The sequence below is a fragment of the Miniopterus natalensis genome, chromosome 17 (genome assembly GCF_054644295.1).
Source record: "Miniopterus natalensis isolate mMinNat1 chromosome 17, mMinNat1.hap1, whole genome shotgun sequence".
Taxonomy (NCBI): Eukaryota; Metazoa; Chordata; class Mammalia; order Chiroptera; family Miniopteridae; genus Miniopterus; species Miniopterus natalensis.
Genome location: NC_142097.1, coordinates 32878393 through 32896646, shown reverse-complemented (window position 1 = coordinate 32896646; position 18254 = coordinate 32878393). Strand labels below are relative to the sequence as shown.

At 39.6% G+C, this 18254-nt stretch overlaps 1 protein-coding gene across 2 annotated transcripts in view; it reads left to right on the top strand.

Annotated features, from left to right (window-relative positions):
* The window catches only part of TADA2A (transcriptional adaptor 2A), a 34905-nt gene that overhangs the window by 4584 nt on the left and 12067 nt on the right, over positions 1–18254 (top strand). Inside the window, exons 3-8 of one of the 2 annotated variants that reach the window (XM_016210678.2) lie at positions 62–121; positions 6514–6605; positions 6745–6902; positions 8213–8301; positions 9525–9597; positions 17436–17499. In XM_016210678.2, the coding sequence (XP_016066164.1) occupies positions 62–121; positions 6514–6605; positions 6745–6902; positions 8213–8301; positions 9525–9597; positions 17436–17499 (536 nt within the window). The remainder of the gene's footprint in view (positions 1–61; positions 122–6513; positions 6606–6744; positions 6903–8212; positions 8302–9524; positions 9598–17435; positions 17500–18254) is intronic. The other variant, XM_016210679.2, reaches the window with a different exon arrangement.

Genomic DNA, 18254 nt, shown 5'->3' with positions numbered 1-18254 from the left:
CCTTTAAGAAAGCATTTCAGAAAGTAGCTTTTTGGTAACTTAATTTTCCTCTTTTTTGCAGTGTTTCACTCGAGGGTTTGAGTACAAGAAGCATCAAAGCGATCATACTTATGAAATAATGGTAATGATAAAGTTGCAGGGAATTTCTGTTAATTTTTCAAGTCTTACATGGGAATTGGTCTTTTTTTCCCCTTCACCTCCAAGGATCTCTTTCCCTTTCCTTTCCTCCTCTTTTGAACCAGATAATCATTACCCAGTAAGTTTTTTAGAGTCTTATGGATCTACTGAGGCATGTTAAGTCCAAAAATCATTTTTATATACTCAGGGTTTTGTTTCACATTTAGAATTTAAAGGAAGCACTTTTTAGGTTCATTGATAAACATATAGTAGATGTGTTATTGATGTGTTTTAATTAATGGTATTTTTATATGGCTCCTGGGGGTAATGGTGATGTTTATTTTCTGGTATTCCCCCTTCCATGGGGAAGTTAGTTACCTTTTCAGAGTTAAGTTTTAAATGAAGATAGAGTGAATGAGACAATACATAAAATCACTTTGAAGAGACAGTGGTTTATAGGCCAGAGTAAGACTTGGCTGCAATTTTGATTAATTGTATTACCACCTCTTAAAGAAGGAATTAGAGGCAGATGTTGGTAGTGTACTTCTAAGGTCTAGCCAGAGGACTGGGCACTTTAATAAGCCAAAGTAAATATCTGGTCTGCTTGGTAGGTATAAATACCTTTGTCAAGATAGTTTTGTGTGTTATCGGAGCATAACTCGTAGTTCACCATGTAGTTTTTCTTTCAAGAAAGAGGGCTGGCTGGGGCATCTACTTGACAGTAATAATGCCTCCCTCTTCTGTTAGGGGCCCATGTGATTACATTGGGCACATTTGGATAATGCAGGATGCTCTTCCTGTTCTAAGGTTATAGATTAGTACATGAGTCCCATCAGCACAGTCCATTCACATGAGTATGTATTTGGTGTTTGAATAATCAGGGGGCAGGAATCCTGGGGATGAAAGGAGTCATCTTTGAAATTATGCCTACCACAGCGCTATAATATATCCACCTCGATCTCTTAAAAGTTCAGAAAAGGTGAATCAGCATCTCTGAGTCTGATTACTTGTGGAGTCCTGGTAAGGTGAATTTCTGGGACTGCAATACTGAGAGTCAGATCCTGGTCCATAATGAATTAATCAAAAAATGTTCTTTAGTAAGAGTTCTTGGCAGCCAACTGGCTAGCCTTTACCTCTCTCTAAATACTTTGCCTTCTGACCACTTTTTTCACTAATTATATGACTTGGAATACATTTTTTTATATTAGACTTTGTTTTTTAGAGCAGTTATAGGCTCATAGCAAAACTCAGTAGAAAGTACAGCTTTCCCATATATTCCCTGCCCCCACAGACACTTAGACTCCCTGTTGTCAGCGTCACCACCACATTTGTTACAATTTTTTTAACCTACATTGATATTTCAGTATCACCCAAAGTCCATGTTTGCATTAGTGTTCACGCTTGGTGGTGTCCATTCGGAAGGTTTGTACATATGTATGTCATGTGTCCACCCTTATGGTATCATACAGAATAGTTTCACAGCCCTAAAAATGCTCAGTGCTCCCCCTATTCATCCATACTCCCCTGCAATCACTCATCTTTTTATGATTCCATAGTTTTTTCCGGAATGTCATATAGTTGGAATCATACAGGATGTAGCTTTTTCATATTAGCTTCTTTCACTTAGTAATGTATTTAAGTTTCCCCCATGTCTTCTTATGGCTCGATAGCTCATCTCTTTTTAGTGCTGAATAATACTCCATTGTCTGGATGTACCACAATTTATTTATCTATTCACCTACTGAGGAACACCTCGGCTGCTTCCAAGGTTTGGCCATTATGAATAAAGCTGCTTATAAACATCCACGCGCCAGTTTTTGTGTGGACATGTTTTCAGCTCCTTTGGGTAAACACCGAGGAACTTGGCTGCTGGCTCACGTGGTGAGAGCATGTTTAGTTTTGTAAGACACTGCCAAGCTGTCTTCCAAAGTGGCTGCACCATCCTGTCTTCCCACCAGCAATGAAGGAGTGTTCCTGTTGCTCCACATCCTCAGCAGCATTTGGTGGTGTCTGCTCTGGATTAATGGCCATTCTAATAGGTGTATAGTGGTAACTCATTTTAATTGGCATCTCCCTGATAACACAGGACGTGGAATACCTTTTCATATCAGTAAATTTTCTCCCTTTTGTCAATTGCAAAGTGAATGAAGTGTGGTCGGAATAGCTATGGCTTTGAGTACATTTCATCAAGGTTATCAGATCTTCAGAAAGCTGGTTTATTTTTCCCACATTCGCCTAGAGCCAGAATACACATTTACTCATTTGAATTGTGAAAATAATTCCTTAAAGCATAATTGAGTATAAGTGGAGTAGATGGATGGTTACCCGCTGTAAGGAAGCTGACCATGAGCTCTCTAGCTGTTCTGGGCACAGTGCCTTCTGCGTAATGCTGAAGGTGCGAAGTTTCACTCTAAGTCCACTTGCTTCTGATTGCATCATCCTTTCTCACATGTTCAGCACCCATACGAACACATTTAAGAAGTCGGTCTTTTTCTTTGAGGAGCTTTTGGAAGTTACTAATACTCCCTATTTTTCTACCAGTCTTACCTATTCCCAGATAAGGGAAAGAAGAACCTTTCCTTCAGTAGGAGTAATGACCAAATGTTGGCTTTCTACACAGGGAGTCACTAAAAACTTGATCTTTTGTGTGTGTTTTTTTTTTAATTTTTGGCATGTGAAGCCTCAGAAAACTTTAAATGGTTTTCAGTACTTTTGTCACTTCACAGTGCTGTATTTTTGGAAGTTACTCATGCTGTGGTGGGTGTCGCGTTAAGATTTCTGAGTTCTGTGCCTATTTTTGTCCTATGATTCTTAGAACCTTGAACAAGTCAAGGCACCACTTTCTACCACACCCTTTATACCAGTGATTCTTGAACTTTAGTGGAGAAGGATCATCTGGAACGTCTTAAAAATGTAAATTCCTAAGCCCTGCTGTTAGAGATTCTGGTTCAATAGGGCTGAGATTGGGTCCAGAAATTAAATAATGTTGATAAATAATGTTTCTTAATAATGTTAAGAAAACTGTACTATGTCCATCTACTTATTTTTGGTGTAGAAAGTCTTTCTCATTTACCTCACAGTAAAGTTGGTGAAGGCTAATTAGTATTCTGAAATACAGTTTTAGAAATAACAAAGGCTCTTAGATTAAGAGTTGTCATATTTACATGTACTTATGGCACTTGCCAGATTGAGTGATTATATAAATTTAATAGAGACATAGACTAGACCCTGAAATTTCTTTTTGGTCTCATAGAACCTCACGTGCTAAGCATATTTATAGTAAGTGCTCAGATATTGCTTAGTAGTGTGATTTCACAAGTCACCGCAGTATTTTTGTTATTAACAAAAGATGTAACCATTTCTAAATGCCTGTGTAATCTGAAGACTTCTTGTGTCACTTTTTTTAAAGCTTACTATAAAAAATTTTAAAGTAATACTAAAATAGAGAAAATGGTTTTTCGGTGATCTGTTGCTACCTAACAGCTACCACAAAACTCTGTGGCTTAAAATGACAGCCATGTTATCCCCCACAGTTTTGACGGTCAGGAATTCAGGTCGGGCATGGTGAGAGTAACTTTCAGTTCCACCTAATGTGCTGGGGCTGGAAGTCCAAGGGGCTCTTTTCACACACTCTGGCCCCGCAGGAGGATGGCTCATTTGGTTGGGAGTTAGCTAGAACGTACCCTCCTGAGGCCTAGATTCCTCGTTAGTAGTTTGGGGCCTGTCGCCCTCCATGTGATCTTTCTACATGGTCTTTCCAGCAAGGAGGCTAAATTTCTTAAGTGGTGGCTCAGGAATCCCAAGAGCACAAACATGGAAGCTGCTAGACCTTCTTAACCAAGTCACAGGTCCAAGTTGTAGCAAATAAGAAGAGACCACACAAGGATGTGAATTCCAGAAGTTCATTGAGAGCCACCATTGTAACTAGCTACCATACATAGTATAATAAATTCCCACATACCTGTCACTAGCTCTTAAAATGATCAACTTATGGCCTATTTTATTTCATTTAAACCCCCACCCTTCAGATTACTTTGTAGCAAATTTCCCAGACATTGTATCATTTTAGCTATAAATGCTTTATTAGATCTCTCTAAAATTTAAAAGTAATTCAAGTCACTTTTCACTAAAAGCTTTTTAAAAAATCTGCTCCGTTCTCCACCTCTGAAACAATCACTGTTCTGATTTTTATCATCATAGATCAGTTTTGCATATTCTACTCCATATAAATGGATTGATATTGTATGTATTTCTGTTTCTGGTTTCTTTCACTCAGCTTGTTTTTGAGATTTGTTCATGTTGTATTCCTTTTTGTTATTGAGTAATATTCCATGGTAAGACTGTAGCAGTTTGTTGACCCATTCTGTTAATGGACACCTACCTGAGCTTTGCCTAGTTTTTAGCTATTATGAATAAAACTGCTATGAATATTCTTGGTTAAGGCTTTCTCTGAATATATATTTTTCTTAGCTAAATACTTAGGAATGAAGTATTACCGGGTCATAGAATAAATTATTAACTTTTAAGAAACTCAAAAAGTTTCCTAAAGTGGTTGTGTCATTTTACACCTCTACCAGCAATGTCTGAGAGTTCTGATTGCTCCACATGCTTGTCAGCTTTTGATGTTGTCAGTTTCTTTACTTTAGCTACTCTTGTGGTATCATGAGTATGTAGTGGTATCATAAAAATTTTTTTTCAACTTTTACAATTTGTTCTAATTGGGATACAAATAAGGCCCATACATTCCAATTGGTTGCCTTATATATTTTCTATTCTGTGGATTTTTCTCCTCCCCAATCCTCCCTCTCTCATTTCTTACAGTTTTTTGATTTTTTAAAAACTGGGTTGTTTGTCTTAATAGATGTTAATACAGGCTAGATTTTGCTGACTAATGTGTTCCTTTGTTTTCTGTGTTTTCTAAAATTTGGTATTTAGATATAGTGGCTACATTAGATTCATTTATGATTATTGTCTAGATCTATAAATTTATTGGGAGGGATTGCAAAGTAGTTATCTTTTAATTCTATCACTCCTTTTGAGTTAAATTCTATACGAAGATAGTCTGTATCATTATCTATGTGATCACCCTTAGGTAAAGTTTGTACAGGAAAGGCAAGATAAATACTTAATTATCCCCCCCCCCCTTTTTTAAATACTGGTTTTGAAATATGAGTTGGTTTCCTGGCGCCTTTAGATATTTATAATAACTTTATGTGTTCCAATCCTTTGCAGTTGATACCCTTATTCATGCTCAAAATGTTCCATTTTTGGTTAGTGGGAGCCTCTACAAGTTAGTCTTTGAATCCTTTTGACAGGGCACTTAAGTCTTTGAGAGCGTCTTTGCTCTCCAGTATGACAAAATGTTCCAGTGTCATCTTGTACATTTCCTGACACAAAGCTGGAATCAGCTTTTTCTTTAAGGAGCCTTAGTTCCTTGAGTGGAAAACAGTATTTAGAGACTGCATACTAAGGAATAGAAGTACGCATTGCTAATGGTTTGGTCATTGTTTCTAGGCCTTTTCAGTAAAAAGTGTTAGGAAATTATTCCTTTAAGACAAAATACATTTTGAGTTTATCCTAAAACTTTGAATTCCAATATAAGACTACAAAGTTTTACATAACCTCATAGATCTTATATCTATATCTCCCCCCCCCCCCAAGTCAAAACTCCCACTGCCCAGTGAGGCCAACGCAGTTATTTATTTGCTTTATCCCATAACACGTCCACGTACAAAAATCTCAGAATATACCAACACTATTGAAAACAGTTTAAGGATTATTTTGTCAGTTTCTTTTACTTTTAAGGTATATTCTACAGATGTACAAATTATATTTTAAAGTCAATTGATATATTTTCTTCTTAGTGATTATGCCTTAAAATTGATTCATATGTTTGTTAAATTTTGCTTTTAATTCTTATGATTTTTAAAATTTAATAATTACATACAGTATTTATGATTTCAAAGTCAAATCTGCAAAACAAGGACTATTCAGAGAGTTCTAGCGTCTATCCCTGTCCTTTGCACTGTTTTCTCCCTCCCTTCCCCATAGGTAACCTTTTCTTTTAAATGTATAGTTTATTCTTCCATTAAAAATATGTATATACACATATGTGTAGTCCCCTCTTTCTTAGCTAAGTGGGAGCATACTATAATATTGATCTCCATCTTTGTGCTCAGTTTAAAAATGTATATATTTCTGCATGGGTTACATGGCACTTATGGGTAATAATATTTATTGGAGACCCTTGATGGTGGAAATAGGAGTAAGGGCGGCAGACCACCATGAGAATAGTTAGTGAAATGGAATAGGTACTGAAAAAGACATAAGTTACTATTACAGTTGAGGTTGCTCAATTCCATTTCTGTATCTAAGGCAAAACCTTTTGTTTCTTAGACCTCAGATTTTCCTGTTCTTGACCCCAGCTGGACTGCTCAAGAAGAAATGGCCCTTTTGGAAGCTGTGATGGACTGTGGCTTTGGAAATTGGTAAGAGCTTGGTGTTAGGTTGTCCTGCCCTAGTGGGCTCAGAGGAGAAGGTGCTCTTGAAGGGTAAAAACAAACCTTGCTTTTATCATTATGTATAGTTGAAAGCACTACTCCCTTTCTTTTCCTCACATTCCTCTAGGCAGGATGTAGCCAATCAGATGTGTACCAAGACCAAGGAGGAGTGTGAAAAGCACTACATGAAGCATTTCATCAACAACCCTCTGTTTGCATCAACCCTGCTGAACCTAAAGCAAGCAGAGGAGGCAAAAACTGCTGACACAGCCATTCCGTTTTACTGTAAGTGCCTCCCTTGTTTAAAGAGATACTTAGGTCTTCTTTGGGCCCTGTTGCATAGCAGATAAATAATGGTTTGATGACTTGGACAGCTAACAAGTTTACGAAAGATAGGAGGAGTTGGCATGGCCATTATTGAGAGTTAGCACCATAATGGGGCAAGGAGGGAACATCTCCCAGAGGTCAGAGTTCTGTACTGGATGTCAGGGTGCCTGGATCCAATGTGTAGTTACTCCTGAGACTTCTAAACATATTAGTTAACTTTAATGCTTGCTTATGTGAGGTGAGATGTGCAGAAAGAGCCAACCTTCCCATGCTATTGTGAACACAACGCTTTTTACAATCCCTTTGGAGAGTATGATTGTAGATATTAGTTACTAAGGAAGTTCAGTATTTGGCTCCTTTATCATTAATTATTAATCATCCCAGTATTAAGTCCAAGAAGCAATTTGTTATCTTTGTTCACTTAGTTGTGGCAGTAATAGCACACTTTTTTTTTTTAATCTCATGTGGCTGAGGGACCCATGAGTCTTCTAACAAAACATAACCAAAACCATGATGCATTATAAATGGACATCTTTTCTCAATGACTCCCAGAGCACAAGTAATGAAATATGAATGTTTTCCCTTCCTCCCCCCTTTCCTCATACTCTCTAGAAACAGTTTCATAGCTGACTGACTCAGAGTCTGATGCTACCTCCTGTTTGGATAGTACTTTGGATGTTAGTGCTCTGTTCCCAAATTCCTTAGACCATTTGTTCCTCATAGAAATCCAGTGAGCTAGGCAGAACAAATGCTTCTGTCTTACACATGAGGAAACAGATTCAGAAAGGTTAAGTAACTTGTGCAAGGTCAAGTGGATGTTAAGGGACTAGTGAATGTTAGAGCTGGGACTCAATTCCAGCTAATGTCCAGATCCAATGGGGTATTTTTGTTTCTCAGTTGGATGAGATTTATAAATTGAGATTGGTCCTGGAGCATAAGGATGCTCATGGAAACAGGGTAGATACCTACGTTCTATAATATTAAAGAAAAGATCCTTGGTTTTTTTCGCACGTTAAAGGCAAAAAACAGAGCAAATTTTTCTATATTTACTTCAAGGATTCCTTAAGTCTTAATTTCCTTTTAAAGAGATCAAGTCTGTTTCCATAATATTTTTTTCACTTTCACTTTATAAAAATCTTCAAGTTTATTTATTCTCTCAGACTCTGTCTTTCTCCAAACAAACATATTTCAGAGTGTAAATGAGGACTATTTGTGTAAAGGCCAGTATATTTTATAAAGTAAGTAAGAAAAACTCTAAATTCTTCCAGCTGCAGATGACCCTCCCCGACCTACGTTTGATTCTTTGCTTTCTCGGGACATGGCAGGATACATGCCAGCTCGAGCAGATTTCATTGAGGTAGGAGAAACTTGCTTTTGTTTCTGATGAAGCTTATATCTCTTACCCATACCACTAAAAAAAGATTTTCAAAGCACTGTAATTTGTAGGGCCTTATGCAGCCACATTTTCTTCTATTTGAGTGCCCTTTCTCATTTGTACACATTCCCATATGTAGAACAGTGATCTGGGCATGGCTAGTTCCTTCAGACCAGGAACCTGTTTCTTAAGTTTCATTGGGGCTGGCTCCCACTTTCTTAGCAAGTGCAGGGCTTCTATAGACTGGTTCTCATTCCACACCTAGGGGGTTTCTAGGTTATACTATACCAGGGGTTGGCAAACTTTTTCTGTTAAGGGCCAGATGGTAAATATTGGGTTTTATAGACCAGAAAATATCTTTTGCAACTGAACTTTGCCACTATTGTTGCAAAAGCAGCATTGATAATATGTAAACAAATGAGCATGCCTGTGCCCCGGTAAACTTTGTTTACAGAAACAGGCAGTGGGCTGGATTTGGCCCATAGGCTGTAGTTTGCTGACCCCTGTACTGTATTTATAAGATAAAGAATGACAAATGTATATATATATAAAAACTCCGTATTCCTTCTTCAGCTATGGAGTTAAAAGCCTTTTGATTGTAGTCACAAGTCTCTTATCATCTAATTCACAATTACAGTGCTCCTGGAGGTCAGATGAAAGTTTAGCGAGCTACAAACAATTTTGCTAGCCATGCCCAGGTCAGCGTTTTTTTCATAGCAAGTGATATTTTGTAGAGCTACCCCATAGACACTGCCCCTATGAGTTGTACTCATTGAATAGAATATAAACAGATCTACCCACTGAGCTATATAAGCAATATTACTGAATAAACAGAGCCCTTAAAAGGTAGTAAAAGTAGATAAATTTAATGCAGACAATTTTCATACCTGAAGATCGAGTCAGAGTTAGATTTTCTGGGGTTACCTTTGATGAACAGACTACTTTTAATTTTTAGAACAATAGCATTGGCTTTATTTTGAACTCATGACTGTTCTCATTTTTGCTGTCACTACTGCCTGAAAGCCTCTCAGATTTTCCCCATGGCTGCTTCTTATTGTGGCAGTAACCTGGCCTTGTGTTCCATTCAGTACTTTTTAATGAGGGTTTGCCTATATATTTTCTGCTTGTTTCTAATGAATGGCTACTGTAAAAGGTATTACTCAAAGCTGGTAAGTTTGGGTGGTAATTTTTTTTCCCCCAAACAGGAGTTTGACAATTACGCAGAGTGGGACCTGAGAGACATCGATTTTGTTGAAGATGACTCGGACATTTTACATGGTAACATTTTCTTTCAACAAATGTCTTTATTGATTGCAAACTATGTGATGACACTATGTTGGGGTCTAGGAATATATGGATAAATAAAACATGTCCCCTACCCTTAAGGGGACTCAGAATCTAGTGATTAAGTTGCTGAACTTACCCCGTTGTTGGGTTTTGACCACAGTGAGAAAGGTCACTTGTGCTGATGGTGAGACTGTTGAGTATATGATGGTAGTTGGGAATATCCCATCCCTTGGACTGTGTGATCTTTCTCTTGACTGAGGTGAGCCTACACTGAGGTAATTGGCTAACTGGCCCGCACTGCCTCCTTAAAAGGAAGGGAGTCAGTGTGAAGACCTTGGGACTTCAGTAGCAACTGCTGATAGCTAGATGTTCACTATCATTTGTTAACCCAAATTTCCCATAGCAGAGGAAAAGAATGGAAGTTCTTTGAGGATTTTTTAAACTAATTAGGAATTCCTCGTTTCTCAGAACTGTTGAATTTGTAGCATTTCTGAATTCTCATATAATTTTAGCCCTCTAAGGATTTATATGTTATAACCTAAATGATTAATGTCAGTAGGGGTCTTAAAAGTGGATGGTTGCCCTGGCTGGTGCGGATCAGTTGGTTGAGCATCGGCCCATGCACCAAAGTCACAGTTTTGATTCCCAGCCTGGCACTTGCCCGGGGTTGTGGGCTTGATCCCCAGTAGGGGGCATGCAGGACGCAGCCTATTGATGTTTCTTTCTCTCTCCTTCTGCCTTCCTCTCTCTCTGAAAATCAGAAAAAACGTGTGTTTTTTTAAAGTGGATGATTAGACTTTTGTTGAATCTCTTTTCCCTTCTTTTTGTTTTCAGTGAACTACATATTTAAAATATTCCCCCATTTTCTCTTTCATTTCAGTCCAGAATTGACTATGATGCAGTATGAATAATGCTCCTTTGGATTCTATATTTCCCAAACAGCATCTTCATTGTTTTTCTTAAATCTATATTCCAGGCAGGAAAGGCAAGTAGAATCCTTGTTGAATTATACATAAATCCAGTTTTCATGTGGCATTACCTGCTACTCTGTCATTAGAAGGGGAATTCGAGTCTTCTCTCCATAGAAGAGCTGCCTAGGTGTTTGTTACAGCAGCTCTAGGACAGAGAAAGAGTCCTCATAAAAATTTTATCTCTACTTATTTCTTAAGCAGTTTTCTTTTCAAAATTTCATTTCTCTTCTCCCACACAACTTTAAGCAAAGTCAGAGTGACGCAGATTTAACTAAATTGGGAAAGCTTGAAAGCAAACTGCTTTAGCATTCACTAGATTCATTGTGTTTGTTCAGTCATCACGTCAGTCTCTTCTTTTCAACCCCGGGTTACTCATGTTATTGTCTTTTCTCTCCCATGTTGTTCCATGAAAGGTAGTGTGTGGATTGCCATTCAGAATTTCTTCTCATATATACCAGCTTTAATTAAAATGGTATTGTGTCCTGACTTGTATCTTTCCTTTCCAGAATGCAAAAAAAAAGAAGCAACTTAATAAATATAATCCTTTTAGATACTGTTCAAAAGTACCGGACTTTGAAAGTCAGCATGTCAATAATGGGTAAACTATGTAAGAGACTTGCTGAATCACTTCTCTAGGCCCTAATCCAAGGTCTCCATTCTTAAGCCTCAACATTATTAAGAAAACTGTAGTAATGGTTGGTGTTTAATTTCACTGTTCATTCTTCGTAGAAGCAGGCTCTGTAATTTGTTCTAGTGCACTTGTGCTACTTTCTGTAATTAAGTGGGAGCGAAAGGAGCAACTGATTGACTAACAATTTTTATTTCAGTTAGCATTTCAAACCTATAACATACTTTATTTGTGCTTTTCCTACAGTTTCTACAGCCTTGCTAGTCACTGGATTCTAGTTCATTTGAACTAGACCCAAAGCATCAGTTGTTGATTGTTATGCTTAAGTAGCTTTAACAGAGCAGTAATAACCCCTGCTTCCCTTTCCTTCCCTGTCTGGTAGTGGACTGTAGGATGTTGAAATGGGTGCTTTTTAAAAGGCGATAACATTTTTTTCCTTCATTTTATTTGTTCCCCATCGCATTTATCCCTCCAGACCCTCTTCCACCTGCACACACCCCTCCCCCCCCAGCAATCACCAAAAAGGTGATAACATTTTCAAGAGGTTCTGTAGCACTAGAGGGAAAGTTGCTGGTGCATAAAAGGATGCTTTGCTATGGCCCTGAGTTTTAGATCCTGTGGCAGCATGACCCACTGTCCCATGGGGCATATTGCCCCTGAGCTGAGCAGTTTCTCCCAGAGCACTCACCGAAAGGGAACTAGGAGCCCGAGGAGACTCAGGGAGGAACGAGAAGGAACACACCTAGAGCAGACAGAGGGACACATATTTTGGGCAAATCAGAACACTGATTCAACCTCGGGCTTCCTTCTGAGTCACCGTGTGATCTTGGGCAAGTCCTTAGAATCTTGCTTACTGTTTTTTGTTTCCCCTGCCAAAAAAGGGGTGACACCAATTCGTCATAGAGTTTGAATGTCTCCAATGAAAGATGGTACATAATTCAGGATGATGTTATTACCATTCCATTATACCATTATACTCTTAATATTACTGAGCATTAACAACATTCCTTTTATGTTCCCTCACTTATAACTACTAGAAGGAAGCAAACTGTTTGGCTGGGCGTGGTTTTTTATATTCCATCCCAGGGCACCTAGAAGATCAATAGATGCTACCAAGCCCTTTTCCTTACCCAAAGACTTTTGCTATGATTCATGGAATTTGTCTCATAAAATGGGTTTGAATGGTCCATTATAGAAGCCTGAGACACGGTGGAGTGATAAATTGCATTCCAGCCATACCAGATGGGTTTTAGAATGGGCGCAAGGAAGATCCTACAAGCGAAGTAGTGTCTGAGGAAGAAAATAAGGAAGTTCTGGGTTCCGTGAATGGCACCTCCTTATATTTTATTGAGATAAGCAGAAATGATGGGTTCAGAGAGAGAGATGCAGAAGACTCATAACTTGGCACTCTACTGGGTCCTGCTGTCTGGGTGTGTTGTGGGAATTTCAGTGCAGACACACAGTGTAGTTTCCTTTTCCTGAGAACACTCCCCATCTGCTTTCTTCTGGGAAAATCTCTCCTAGACTTGTGGACTCCTCTTTCCCAGAGTTTCACAGGTCCTGAAACCCTCGGTGCAACTTCTAACCATCGCTGTCTCAAAACCCACGCAAGCAAGAGGCATTATAATTATAAGCTCTTTCCTTTGTGTTGTGTCTGTGTGTAGAAAGATAATTTCAGTAAAATTTCTTGGCCAGGCATGGATTTTCCCGCACTCCCTTCCTTTCCCCCTTGGCCAATATTGTCAGCCTTTAGATCCTATTGCAGTTAGTAGATCAGAGATCCCCTCTGGTCTCTGTGCACACTCGCCTTATGCAAGTGCCCTGTCCTTAATAGTGATTTCACTTTTTTATGCTTAGGACATTTTAGATTTAAGTGCTGTTAATAATAACTAATACATATATGCGAATTCACCTATGTGAGCTCAATCCTCACAAAACTCTATGAGTTGGGCATTATGATTATCTCCATTTTATAGATGAGGAAATTGAGGAATGGAAATATCAAGTAATTTGCCTGAGGTCATGTAACCTGCAAGTGACAGCCACCTCCAAAGTCTTTTATCTTAATACTGTACTAATTATCATTACAACCTTAAATTTTTGTTGCTGTGTGTGTTTTTAAGGGGGGTGAGGGCGGGGAATGACTTTTAAAAAGCTTTGGTTCTTGGGAATACCTGAGTCACAGATTTGTACTTGTGTGGTTGTAATGGGGATTTTGATTGGCTTTCCCGCAGTTAAGGCCTCTGACTTGATTTTCTTGCCAAACAAACACTAAGTGCCTTCTGTCAGGAAAACAGAAACATGTTGCTAGCTATTTTGAACAATGTTAGAAATACATCGCAGTGGGAAGGAGCTGCCTCTGACTTCTGCCCACTCCTTGAAATATTTTAAGGCCAGCCATTTGGAGACTGTTCCTCCCCCAAGGCTGAGATTTCAGAGGCCTTACCAGTGGATAGGTGGGGTTACGGGTGGTTTTGGTTTGTCTGTTTTTAATGATCTCTGGTTCTTTGTTTGTCCACGTTACTGGAACCTCCAGTCCCTGTCAGTAGAATGTGAACTGATGATTCTCATGCTTGCAGTGTCTGCCCTGTCATTTCTCTTATGCCTGCTGTGCTGTGGTCCTCCCTGAGTCACTCTGCGGTAAAGAGCTTATAATCAGTTGCTGCTACCTGAGTGTGCTTTATAAAGAAAAGAGAGAGCTTCAAACATGATCTTTCTCTGGGAGAATTCCAGCTCTCCTTTCATTTGTTTCTATGTGTTTCTTTCCTTCCCTTTGTCACCCAGAGCTAGTTGTATATGTTTAAACTACTGAAATGATCAAGCCCATGAACCAGTTATCAGCAATATTTATAGAATTTTTTTTTTATAACACAGTCTCTTCAGCTTTTCTGTTTTAATTCATTCCCACACAAATCTCAGGAAGCATCATGGTAAGTTAGTGTCTGAGAAAAGTTATAAAAATATTCTGTCAAAATTAGCAGTGCTTTCCACTATATCATCAAGTAGTTTCTTTCCTATTGAACACATCTTATTGGGTGGTAAATGAGATAAGGCACATGAAGAGCCTGGGACATGATCAGTACCCAGTGTGTTTTAGCTGTTTACATAGCTCTCATATTTGCTTGTCTTTCTATCCCGAACTGTTGACTTCCTAATTCTATTTGTCATAAGAAACAGAATCCACTCTGAACCTTGTATGTGGCCACACTGCATGTCAGAACCGCGTCCCCTCCCCTTTCTCCCCCCTCTTTGTGCCTCCAGCAGCACCGTGTTCTGAGCCTGTTCCTGGAGCTGGGCGGGGCGGGGGGGGGGGGCTCCTCGGTGCCTGGGCTTTTCATAGGTCAGCGCCCCATAAAGCAGGGGAGTTCATTGGTAGAAAGAGTTCTGCTACCTGAAAAAAGCTTGAAATCCATCTTGGACTTGATATAATTGAATTCTTTTTAGTTTTGGGGCAGTTATAAGAAAAAAATGAAACAGGAATGCTTAAATTTTTGAACTTGTTAGAAAAGAACAAAAATTTTTTTTCATAGTAGTTGATACTTTTTTTTTAATACTTAAACTTTAAAAAATATTGCATTCTCTCACCTCTTCAAATCATCCCAGCTAGAACTTATGTTATTTTTATCTCAGATCCAACGGAGAATGGCCTAGATAAAGTGTTTCTGGTCCTTTCCCAGTGATTGAAGTTATAGACATACATAACACATCTGTTCAGAGCCCAGCATGTTAGACTTTGGTATTTCTTTCTTCTAATCTGAGACTATCCTTTAGGGCAAGTAACAGTAATGAGTCAGGATGGAGTCTCCAGAATTTATTTCTGGTATCTCGCCAGGGCTACCATGTTGATAGTGCACCAGGATCGTGTATTGCTCAACTTTTATTTGTTTTCATGCAGTGAAAGAAATGGCGATTCTAACAGGCCATTGTGTTCTGCTCTTTTCCTTAATTCGTTCCATTTTTTCCCCCATCCTAAAACTATTTCCAGCAGAAGCATGGGCTTCACACTGATCCGTGGAGGTGCCCTCAGGGACTACTACTGGGAAAGGTGGCTGGATGTGGAGTGAGGAGAAGAGGTTGGGCTAGAGCACAGCTAGCTTATGCTTTGGAAAGGAAGGTGGAAGAGTTACTCTAACAGAACGTACAAAGCTGTGCTGACTCATTGACCCCGGGAGCTACACTGGAACTTGTATCTCACATTCTTTGGAGAGATCGGATTGATGTTTTTGTTTATTAGTATTACAGAAGCTGTGTTTTAGAATGAAGCTTTCCATCCTGGAAGAAGTGATTGTCATACACAACCAAATTCCTTGTTGTGAAGGCTAGTGTGTTATTAGAAATTATGTTACCTAACATATGAATAATGTATTTTAGTTTTTCAGAGGACACATCAGGTCATATGTTGTGCTCTAGGGCCTCTTCTGTGAATACATTCAGTAGTTAAGACAAAACCACCAAACTCTCAACTTACACAACACTTAAGGAGATAAGTTATTAGGGTAGTTCCAGCATCTAATGAAATTATTAAGTCTTAACATTTCTTCAGAATTCATAGATTGTAGATGAGAAGACTGGTTCAATGTAGCATAGTGCTAAGTTATTCATGCCTCGTATTTTTTTCTGGAGTTGTTAATAATTGGTCTTCATCTTTTAACTCTAGAGGTCTTCAGACTATAAAAAGCCTGTGGAAGTTTTTTACTTCTGAGATTTTTAAATATATATATATACATTTCATTTTCAGTTAAGCCAAATTCAGGATATAGGACTAACTTGGAGAAAATAAACATATTGGGCAATTTCAGTGTCTTTCCTACTCAAATGTCTGGAACCAGGCAATCTAGGTTTGGATCCCTGCTCTGTACTTAGCAGCTGTGTGATCTTGGGCAGGTTGTTTTGTGTGCATGGTGTAAAGGGCATGGGGGGAATGGAAAGAAACAAGACTGGAAAGATAGGCAGAGTCAAGACAGAAGGGTCTAATATAATATGTAAGAGTTTGAACTCCTATAAGTGGGTGGGAAGCCACTAAAGAATTGTAGGCAGAGGAATGACATCATTAGATTGTGCTTTAAAGCATGACTGTAGTACCATTTGAAGGGGATGAGTTGTTGCAGTGAGGCAGGAATGGAGTCATTAAAAGAGTGGATGCAGCAAGTTAGGCGAGACAAGATACCTGAGTTAAGGAGTAGGATTGGGGACAAAAAGGAAGGGATGAATTTGAGAGAGATTTCAGCATTAGCTGTAGATAAGATTCACTGACTGGTTAGATCTGGAGAGGGAGGAGAGTCCAGACGGGTTTTTTTGTTGGACCAGTAGGCGTACTGTAAAGCTGTTAATCGAACCACGAGGCACATTTGGGGGACAGGAAAGAGGTAGAATACACGCTTGCAAAGGAAGACTGCGTGAGTGGAGATCTCCAGTGGGGTCTGTGAGTTCGAGATTACATATTTTGATGGTACTTGGAACCGTAGGAATAGATGAGTTTATAGGAACAAGGGGAGAGGTGAGAAGAGAGATGAGAATTGAACCCTGAGGAATTTTGAATGTGGAAAAATTGGCCGAGGAAAGAAAGAACCAGAACTATTGTATCTGTGTAAGCTTTTGCTACCCACGGACTCTTCTCCCAGTCCCCTGTGACTTCAACATGAGACTAAAGCCGGGAAGAGACTGGGTGTGGGCAGCCAACCAGGGCACAGCTTTTGGGTTGTTAGGCTCTTCACTGGAGCTTTTCACAAAACTACCTCCAAATAGTTGCTGCTCTTCAGCTGGAAGCTGCTGAGATCCGGGGAACTGTCTGTGCTGCTCCTCACTCACATCAGTCTCGTCCTGACACCCGTCGTCTCCTGAGCTTGTCGCCTGTGCAGTTACAGCCACAGTCGGTGTTCATTTTTATGACTCCTCTAAGAGACGGAGTCTCTAGCCCACGGGTTCGCAGGGTTAAGGCTCCTTGTCGAACTGCTGCATGAGAGCTAGTGATACACACAGCGAGGCACGGCCAAAAGAGGCGTTCGGCGGGAGGCAGAGACGGCCACCTGCACAGTACTACCGTAGGGATATACGCAGGAAAAAAGTCACTGACGGCAAACAGTCAGTATCCTGGGCTGGTTTTGTTTCCGAGAGACAGACTTCCTGGACCAGTGAGTGAGTGGGGGATAATTAGCAATACGAGGCTCAAAGCTTGGGTCAAAGATTTATTTTTGTTTTGGCTTTATTTATGTGTGTGTGTTTGTTTCAAGCTCTGAAGATGGCTGTCGTAGATATCTACCATTCCAGGCTAAAGGAGAGACAAAGAAGGAGAAAGTAAGTACGGGAATCTGCGCCCTGCCTTCCCTCAGCTTTGGGCTGTGGGCCACGTGCACAGAGCCTCTGAGAACGTCCCAGTTGTGGCTCATCTTGTGACCCTGGGGAAGACACCCCTTGGGTCTCAATTTTTCCGTCTATCAAATGGGGATAGTAATACCTGCTGGGTTTGTTTTGTTTTGTTTACCTCCTCCTGAGCCTTTCTTGAACTGTTGATGGCCAGTGAATAATGTGAGTGCGCTGTTTTAAGGAAAAAAGGAACAAGATAAATTCAGGTGTCATTAAGTTGTTAAGCTTTTTGTAATGTTTTCATTCTAATTGATTTTTTTGATTTTTTTATGAGAAGTTGTTTACCTAAAAGAATTCCAAAGGAAATTCTGACCAGGTTTCAGGCACTCTTGGTTATTCCTTCTCTTTGCAACAGAACAAAAAACACATTCAGGTTGAGAAATTATGGGTCCCAGACCCCTGTTGGATTACAGAGACTTCAACAGTTCAGAGGAGGGTATGCAGAGAGTGCGTGTGCGTGTGTGTGTGTGTGTACATGTAGGCATGTTATTAACACGTGGTGTTGCTAACTGGAGATACGGTGGCATCACAACAATAAAAAGGAATGGAACTTGGGAACTACGGTATTGATGAAATTGGGAGGCACTGTTGAGGGACCAACATGTGATCTACAGCCCGGCCGGGCATGGCTCAGCGGTTGAGCGTGGACCTGGGATCCAGGCGATCAGGGTTCGATTCCCGGTCAG